At 31.5% G+C, this 9761-nt stretch overlaps 1 protein-coding gene across 1 annotated transcript; it reads left to right on the top strand.

Annotated features, from left to right (window-relative positions):
• Window positions 1–2796: 2796 nt before the first annotated feature.
• On the top strand, window positions 2797–4748 carry LOC110731383 (probable xyloglucan endotransglucosylase/hydrolase protein 8). The gene is made up of 4 exons (XM_021911241.1): window positions 2797–3113; window positions 3288–3388; window positions 3515–3717; window positions 4183–4748. Exons 1-4 carry the CDS (start codon window positions 2918–2920, stop codon window positions 4583–4585), a joined length of 903 nt encoding a protein of 300 aa, XP_021766933.1. The 5' UTR covers window positions 2797–2917; the 3' UTR covers window positions 4586–4748.
• The last annotated feature ends 5013 nt before the right edge of the window (window positions 4749–9761 follow it).

Genomic DNA, 9761 nt, shown 5'->3' on the forward strand with positions numbered 1-9761 from the left:
TCATTGTACTTTAGCAATCGGATTTAGGGTAATACTTCATTCGTATCATGTATGTTGGTATGGGTGTGTAGATTGTTCCTTTGGTTTATAAAGTTATGATATGTTATCACTTTATCATAAAAACTCTAACTATAATAAATGGGGTGTTTATTGTTTGGAGTTTTGATTGATCATGCATGTATGTATTAATTGGCCGGAGTATTGTTCATTAAGGAGATCTTGATATTAGGTGTATTGTCAATTTGCCTAGCCTAAGCCTAACCACCCTAGAAGGTGAAGATTGTACTCACTATGATGTTATTAATACTCCGTATGTAGCTTATAAATCGAAATAATATATTGTCACTATATAAGTTTCAATAATTTTACTTTGTTCAATATATACGTTACAACTAAAGGTTAACGGCCTTTTGAGATTATGGAAAACTAAAAATAATGTTTACATACAGTTAAAGGGAGTATTGTTTTGTTTGTCTCGCAAAAAAATGACAATGTAACTATTAGCAAGTAAGCAACCATGCCAACCAATAATGGAACAATAATCATGATTAGAACTTAGCATAGGCTTTGCTAATCACATGGAAACTGAACTGGCAAGACTTAGCTTATGTTTGGCAAATTAAAGCAATTAAAGAAACCATGTAATTATATTGGATTAAATAAAAAGCAGCTTCATAGCTCTATCTTTATTGGTCCTTATTATATATGCATGTAACCGATGAGCATGTTGGTCATTTGTTATCCAAAGTTATTATTCCAGCTATACTTTCACCTGTCTCTTATTGGTAACTTGCATTGTCCTTGAGACAGCCAAAAGACAAAATCTTTTGGGTTACAAACTTAATTGGATTCTTTAATTTTGATTAAATCGCTTTAACACATGTAATTAGGACTCCGTACATTGTTTTCAATCCTTTCTCATAGTGGATGAACTCAACATTAATCAAGATTCTATGTTTTCTATGTTAATTAACAACTTAAATGAAATTTCACTTTTATGTTCAATATTCTCCTAAACTTATACATCATTAGGCAATTTAGATTTTTGGTTTATTTAATTTGTTGATCCATTAACATAGTATCAAATCTAGTGTGACAAGAATGTTACAGGTCCAAATAAATTTCATTAGATCAAAGTGGAAGTTTAAGCGTTGGATATGAGAAGATTCATTCTTTTCACATTTCAAACACAGAGGACTATTATGTGAGGAACTATGTAATAGAATATAAAATCTATTATAGGTTAAGCTTCAATCATTATTAGCTTAGATTTTGTTTGAGTTTATTATTTGACATATACTTCCCTCCTTCATTTATTATTATAACATTTGGAATAACTTATATATCTTAAGTCTTAACGCAAAACTTTGACTATCATTATCTTCGATTATCAGTAATTATAAGAAGATATCAAAGTTAATAATAATACAAAAAAAAATCCTCATAAATATAATAAAATTTCATTGATAATTAGTTTAAAAAAATTGTTATAAAATAGTGTCAAAATTCAATTAAGGAGTATTATTAATTACACAATTACACTAATTATAAAATGGATAGAGTAATAGTCTAATACAAGTAGACTATTAGACTTGTACCATGTAGCAATAACCAAAGTTCTTAACATAGAACTAGATCAGAGATCAAAACCGACACATTCATTCCAGTTGGCAAGGTGATGGTGGGAAAGTTTAGTTTAAATTATTAAATTAATAATAACAATAATTTATTATTATTATTATTATTAAACCAATGAAAGTCTACTTCCTAGATCACGTTATTACATAGTGTTTATACAAACAATTGGGCCCATTTTATATGGTATTTTTACGACAAGAGATGGTGCCTTTTCATGGGCAGCCTGGATTTTCTCATTTTTCAATTCTCAATAAGACAATAATCCATCCATATATTCTATGTCACTTATACTCTGTCTCTACTTGCTATTAGTCCTATTACAAGCATACTATTCATTATTGGGCAGTGAGTTTAATTTTCTACCAATCTCAATAATTTTATAAATAAGATTTTTATTAAATTGAGTGGTAATTCGTTTATTCTGTAATGGGTTGTAAATCTTGGAATATATGCATGTGAATTCTGACGATTTAATCTTCAATAGGATGAATTATTATGATTTTTTTTAAGATAATACATCGTACACGTAATTTAATCTCATATATTGGATATTACGAGCATCTCTTAATTGTGTATATGGATTGTTTGGCGATATGCCAATAAAAATCACAAATTGTTTTGATCATATCAGCTGTAGAGCTTGTACTTCTTGTACATTTATTAAACCCAAAAAAACAGTTAGCTACTTCAAATTTATCTTGTGTTTTTGTCTTTCTCTTTTGAAACTTTGACAAGTTAATCTTGAAATAAAAGACCGCCTTTCATCCTAATTATTACATCAAATCTAATTATATAATGCGTAAATTTCTACATCAAAATTAAACAACTTAAAGCGAAAGACACATACCAACCTTTTTCTTATCGTTCACATGACAATTTTTCAATAAACACACATTTTCACACACAAAAAGTACATTGTAATATATACTCCAACTTAAAGCATCATGCCATTACCATTTACAAATAAAAATTGCTTGATTAGTGGCATAAGTAATATAATTACCCCACCCCAAAAACAAATTGTGCAATTGGGATTTTTTTAAAAAATAATTAAATATATAACAACATTATTATAATTTATTTTTTTTAATAGTAAACCCAATTAGTTATTTTTTTATATTAAAAAAAAAACAAAACAAAAAAAAAAAAAAATACCTCTTTCACACCCTAACTTCACTATACAAAGCAGAGTCAATTTAAAAACAGAGCATTGATTACTCTGTTCTTCCTCAGAGCTCAAGTGAAGGGAAGAGAGAGAAAACTCAAAATCCCATCAAAAATGGAGAACAGAGTATTTCAAATGGCAATTCCTCTGTTCTTTGCAGCTTTAATGGCTACCCTTCTTTCATCATCTTCAGCTGTTTCATTGACAAAAGGATCCTTTGATGATAACTTTGACATCATGTTTTCTGAGAGTAATTTCAAGACTTCTGAAGATGGGCAGATCTGGTACCTCTCCTTAGACAAAACAAGTGGTAATTATAATTTGTTCTTGCTTATATCACACTCTAACTCCGTCTTTAAAAGTTTTTTCTGTTCTGACACTTTTCTGTAAGACAATCACAGTCTGAACAGGAAGAATTTTTAGAGACGAAAAGACCGTCATTAGCTTTCTTTGAACTCAAGTTATCATTGCTTTTTGGTTTCAGGATGTGGGTTTCAAACAAAACAGAAGTACAGATTTGGGTGGTTTAGTATGAAGCTTAAATTGGTGGGTGGTGATTCTGCTGGTGTTGTCACCGCTTACTATGTAAGTTCTTTTCATTACCATTTTAGACTTTTATTAGAATCAGTATTTACACGTAGATGGTGTAATTTGAACTAGTAATGTGACAGCTAAATCCGAGCTGAGATAATAATTTGTGTTTTATTGCAGATGTGCACAGATGTTGATGCATCACCAACAAGAGATGAGCTAGATTTTGAGTTCTTAGGGAATAGAACAGGAGAACCATATATAATTCAAACAAATGTGTATAAAAATGGAACAGGAGGAAGAGAAATGAGGCATGTTTTATGGTTTGATCCTACTGAAGATTATCACACCTATTCAGTTCTTTGGAACTCCCACCAAATTGTGTAAGTTTCAATTTCATTTCTTGTTTTTTATTTAATTGTTAAGAGTATAATCAAGGTTTTCTAAAACTCCGACAATTTGATACTTGATCACAAATTGTTATTTCCAATGGTCTTATTAATAGTATTAACTAGTTTAAACAGATTGATGTTGAAGGGTAGCATAGTTGGTAGCTATCTTGTACGTTACTTAGAACAAGGCTATTAAATTGATTGTCACCCATTTGAGATTCAATCTCGGGTACTTATCACGTGTTATGCTTAAACATAAATAATCGCGGTGTGTTTGATAGGTAGTGATAAACAATGTCATTGAAATTAAATGTGTAAACTTAATAAAATCCTATGAAAATATTTGAGTAATGCTTAGCTATTTCTATTTGCGTTGCCATCTATTATTTCTTATTTTTTTTATGGATATGAATAAATTTATGATCAATCTTTAAAATATATTCTTAACGTGAACAGATTTTTTGTTGATCGAGTACCAATAAGAGTATACAAGAACAATGGCAAACCCAACAACTTCTTCCCCGATGAGAAGCCAATGTACTTGTTCTCAAGCATATGGAACGCGGATGATTGGGCTACACGAGGTGGTCTTGAGAAAACCGATTGGAAGAAGGCACCTTTCGTGTCCGCCTACAAGGACTTCAGCGTCGATGGGTGCCGATGGGAAGACCCTTACCCTGCTTGTGTATCGACCACAACCAAGCATTGGTGGGATCAAGCCCCTTCTTGGGAATTAAGTGATTCTCAAAAAGAGGACTATGCTTGGGTGAAGAGGAACCTTGTTACTTATGATTATTGCGAGGATACTGAGAGATATACTACTCCTATGGAAGAGTGCTCTTTGAATCCTTGGAAATAATTTTACATGAAAGTACAAGCAAATTTTTTCTAGCAAAATTATTGTCTTGGCTTATAGTAATTCTTCAATCTTCTTATGTATCAATTTTGAGCTTTTTATTGGGCTATCAATTGTGTAATTTTTATTTATTATTTATAACAAAAATTACTTCATGAATTTGGCTTGCACATTGATATAATTGGAGTAGAGTGTAATGTAGATCTTAATTATGATATTCATAAAGCCAAAATATCTAATCTTTTGTGGCATAGCTAATTTTCATTTAAATGAACTAATTATTTATACCCTACATCAAGTGGAAGTATCCATTAGAAGTGTGATCAACTTAACAAGTTGTCTATAATTCCTAGTATAGGAAAATGATTGGACAAATCAACTTCATTGGACATGTTATATCCATATTCAATTAAATGATAGACCATCTTGTAATTTTTTTTTTTTGGGTAATTCCAAATTTCTCTTCTTGATAAACAAAAAGCGTTTTTCATAAGGGTAAATTTGGAATTATTAATTGACGGAGTGAACCTAACGTTACCCCCTTTTCAACTTACCCCCTTTTGCAATTCACCTCTATCGTGACCAAGTACCCAGAATCTAGTTCCCACCTCCGGCGATAAATCGTCGAAAGCGCGAGCTAGACCAATTAGAGGTGTCGATCAATTAAAAGAACGGCCAACAGTAGGAGTAAGCTTCAATGGAGGAAATTGAGTTTAAAAGGAGTAATTCGAACTCGATGACGGCTTCAATGGAGGAATTCAAGCTCAATGATAGCTTCAATGGAGGACGGTCACCCTTACCCATTGGGGTTGACCATGCCATAAATTTTACCCTTTCTTATTGGGTTTTTCGTTTGATTTTGGCGGCGAAGCCGCCTATGTTTGCCACCGATAATGGTGGTTGTCCCCGGTGTAGACGAAAGAGGAAGATGATGGTGTCGGTGGAGACGAAAGAGGGAGGTGATGGTGGAGGTGGAGGTGCTTGTTGTCGGTGGAGGTGGAGGTGCTTGTGAGGTGAAGACAAAGCTGTATTGGAACGCCGCTAACGTTACAGTCTAACGTCCTCTTCAGTAGTCCACGTGACTTGCTTCAATGGAAGTCACAGTCAGCATTTATTCAGCTTTAAAAACCATTTGTTTACAATTCTCTAGGCGTTTTTATTACACATTTGCCACTAGAGAAATACTTCTTGTTTATCAAGAAGAGAAACTGGGGCGCCCCCTTTTTTTTTTTTATTTATGCATTGCAATGGAAAATGTGTTGACGATGATGATTTGTCAAGAGGAGGGACATTTATTTGTTGATTATTTAGCTTAATCTCTTTAGTTGAAGGCTTATTTGGTATGACCCAAATTTAATTGGCCATTGTTTTAGTGGAGTATTTGTGCATATTCTAGAAACTTTTGGAAAAATCAAACAATGTTAGTACTTGCTCATAATTTCGCTAGAATTATCTAGTTTAACCTTGTAGAGAAATCTTGACATTGAAAACAACTAGAAATATGGTTTGTGAAAATTTCAAAACATTAGGGTTGCAAGAATTATGAAGGAAGTTCTAGAATATTATAGGAATTTCTTCCAAACTAGCTCCATCTTTAACTATAAAAATTGGTGATGGACATTTAATCGAGGAATAGATACGCAAAAAGCCATACCTATACACAAGTCTTCCCGCACAAGAAGTCATACCCCCTCGTATATTATATCTACGATTCCACTATTACCTTTGTACTTAGTATTCACCCAAGTTTCTTGTACTCGATCTCCTACTTTCATATTGAGATTAGTTCAAATGCTTGTAATTTGTTGGTTTTTTTTGCCTTAATATATTAAATATTTTTTTTAATTAAATATTGGAATTGTATTTCCCTTTATTATTTATCTTCTTATTTTTATATCAAAATCTCTACATCTTAAATTTACGTCATTACAATTGTGCACTCAATAACTTTAACAACGCTAAAAACCATCACTTTTCAAGATGTTTTAGCGATTGGGTAAGCAAGTTTTGTGATTTTGTCTTCCACTTTAAAGAGGATCAATGTTTATCAAAAATTAATTTGTTTTTTTTTCTTTTTATCAAAAATTATTTTGTAAATTTTCTCTAAAATTATTTTGAAAAACCATAAAAACATGTATTTGCTATGCATTTTCATATATTTCTTAACCAATTCGTTCATGTATAACTGTACCTATGTTGGTAGGTAATAAGTATTCAAAATCGCAAAAAAAATTGAATTAATATCATTTGCAAGACTTTATATATCAACTAGTATGTTTATTGTAATTACAAATCAACTTTTATAACTATGAGACACCCTTATGTCCAATTTTAATTGGAAAATTTTCTTAAATTTAATCAAAAGAGTTGATATTGTGACCTTTAGTTTTGGATTGATTGGGTGAATGAAAATATCCACTTCACCCTCAATTGCTAACTTGTTAATTAAAATGATGAATTGACAAGATTTTGTTTTAATGTTATAACAAGTTTCCCAAATAATAATTAAACCATTTTTTTTGGATATAACCAAATACAAATAACTCTTTTTTCTATTTAGCTCTAATCAGATTTTTCATATTCAATGAAATAAATTATGTTTTTCTCTCTATTTTTTAACCTCTCAATTTTAGAGTTGATGATTCACTAAGAATTATAATAATGGATATGACAAAATTAAACATTAAAATGCTTTATTAAGTTTGTAAAGTATCTTAGACTCTACGAAACCTGGCCGAAACCGGACTTGTTCTTTTCACCTAAAACAAATAGATTTGGTATGAATTTTTCCTGATTTGATCTGGTCTGATCTAAATTTTTCTGGTCTGGTCTGATTTAATAATTTGATTATACTTTCACCGCATTTTAATACTAATATGTAAAGAAAAACATTATCAAAATGGATCTGGTTAGATTCGTCTCATCATGAACTTATTAAATATGTAATTTTTATAAAAAAATTTAATACGCAATCAACGATATTTAACGGTAAGTAAATAATAATCAAAAGTTTTGATCTGGTCTGATATGAATTTATTAAAAATACGAAGTAAGTAATAAGTATCTGAAATAAGTTGAAAAAACAAGACATAGATCATGTCTAAAAATAATATAATTGGAGTTGTGATTCATAATCGAATGGCTAAGCACATAAAGATATTGATCCATGGGCCTCTAAACTATAGAGTACAGATTCAAACTTAATTTGAACTATTTAAATCAAACCCTACCCATTTCCTATCATGCCGGATCCTCAATTGGTTCCATATATAAAAGCTGCTCCAAAAACATTTTAGTTATAGGTTTCTGTCTGATTTAAGGGCACAACCCAAAACTCTCTCTAGTAGCCAAGAAATGTAACTATCAATGTAAGTTATCATCTTTCTCTATTCAATTTTTATTCTTGCAAGATAATTTTGCTATACTGTAGTTTTGAATTGGAAAGTTGAGAAGGAATGAAAGTTCTAATATCCAATTATACTGCAGTTATCATCATCTATTGTGAATATGGTATTTTTGAGTGTTTCCAATATGAATTTGTGAGTGATACTTGCATAATTCATATGGGTTTCTTTAGAAATTCAAATACAAGTGTAATTAGTTAGTTTGTGATATGATTTGAGATTTTGCATGTGTAAAAATGTGAATTTTAGTTGAGAAATTACTTTAGCTCTTGTAATTAGTGGATGTTCATCGATAAAGATTCCACCTTTAGCATAGCAATTAGATGGGTTATTATGATATCCGATTGATCTACTATTACCCAACATTACTTTAAATCCTCAATGCTTATACAATAAGAAAGGTTGTATCCTGCAATCCCTTGATTTGAAGTACATGATGATCTAGTAATTGACTATAAGAACAAGAGCATATGATTCAATGTTTATTGCATATTCCGTATAATGTAAGTCAAAGAATGGTGATTGTTTCGTTTCCATTGAAAATTGATTTTATGTAAACAATGTCTAAGCTTTAGATTTGAAATTGTGTCACAATTAAAATTGGTTTGGAAAGTAGCTCCTTAATTTAGCAAGTCACACGCTTTGTCCTCTTGCCTTGCATTTAGGATTTAGGGCCTTGTATCGCCTTATGCTTTTGCAAACATTGCCCATGAACCAAGATTGTCTTCTCCTTTCCTTTGTACTCTTTCTCATGTATGATATTGTAATTTAGGTATTGCAAGTGAGGGAAAATAGTTGAAAGAGTTTAAGTTTTTGGCTTTTTAGCTTTGTTCCATTTCACTCTCTGCTGTTATTAGGTGATAACATAGCTTTCAAGAGCTTTTGTAGATATATGTTTAGCTGTTCTTGATTTTTCAGCATTTCCCTGCTAGATTATGATGGGATTAAGAATTTTTTTATTAAAGTGTTCGAAAAGTTTGCTTTTGGTGTTTCTCTAGGAATCAGGAATTCTGTATTAACATTATTGCTCATGTAGTCAATAAATTTAATACTTTAGCAAGTTAAAAACTTATCTAAATTCTGTGAAAGAACTGATTTGTTGTGTTACAGTTTACGCTTTTACTCTGTATACAGTTGTGTAGTATTTTTTTTTTTAATTGAATTTCTATAATGCATACCTTTGTAGGAACCAGGAATCAAGTCAAAAGTGTGTCTTCAAGAACCTTTAAGAATAAGGTGGAAGGGAAAATGGTGGAGGATGAAGAATGCATAAATAAGTCCATGGTAGTAGAACAACAGACCCCGTGCTTGTAATGAGAAGGTGTGCTTCTAGTAGAGGATGCTCATGACCAACAAAATCACCCAATCAATGTTAAAATTTCTGGTCAAATTTAAGAATGGTAATTTGCGAGCAGTTTCAGAATTAGTAGGGAGTTCATAATACTAGTATTACATTGCTTGGTCAGTGATTGTTGACTTTGGTTGAACTGGCTTAACTAAACAGTCACTGACTAACCAGACAAGTGTCTTATTGTGAACTTCCCGCTGATCTAAGTTGCATGCAAATTAACAATAAGTTTGAACCCAACTTGATTGTGATGGGCATGATTGGCAGTTGGTCAGGGAGCCGCCTCTACTTAAGTCAAGCTTTCTGCATTGCATGGAGTCTGCGGTTCTACCATTGTGTACTTATTTATCTCCTTGAAGTGTGGGTTCCAAACAAAGCATTTGTACGATGGGTGACTCTGAAGGTGTTATAGCTACCGTAGCCAGTG

Source organism: Chenopodium quinoa, unplaced genomic scaffold, assembly GCF_001683475.1.
Source record: "Chenopodium quinoa cultivar QQ74 unplaced genomic scaffold, ASM168347v1, whole genome shotgun sequence".
NCBI classification, from domain to species: domain Eukaryota; kingdom Viridiplantae; phylum Streptophyta; class Magnoliopsida; order Caryophyllales; family Amaranthaceae; genus Chenopodium; species Chenopodium quinoa.

Excerpts from the sequence above, each read along its gene's own strand:
- LOC110731383 (XM_021911241.1), top strand. The coding sequence starts at position 2,918 with ATGGAGAACAGAGTATTTCAAATGGCAATTCCTCTGTTCTTTGCAGCT. Across the intron at positions 3,389-3,514 it reads GTGTTGTCACCGCTTACTAT|ATGTGCACAGATGTTGATGC; the intron begins GTAAGTTCTTTT and ends GTTTTATTGCAG. Across the intron at positions 3,718-4,182 it reads TGGAACTCCCACCAAATTGT|ATTTTTTGTTGATCGAGTAC; the intron begins GTAAGTTTCAAT and ends TAACGTGAACAG.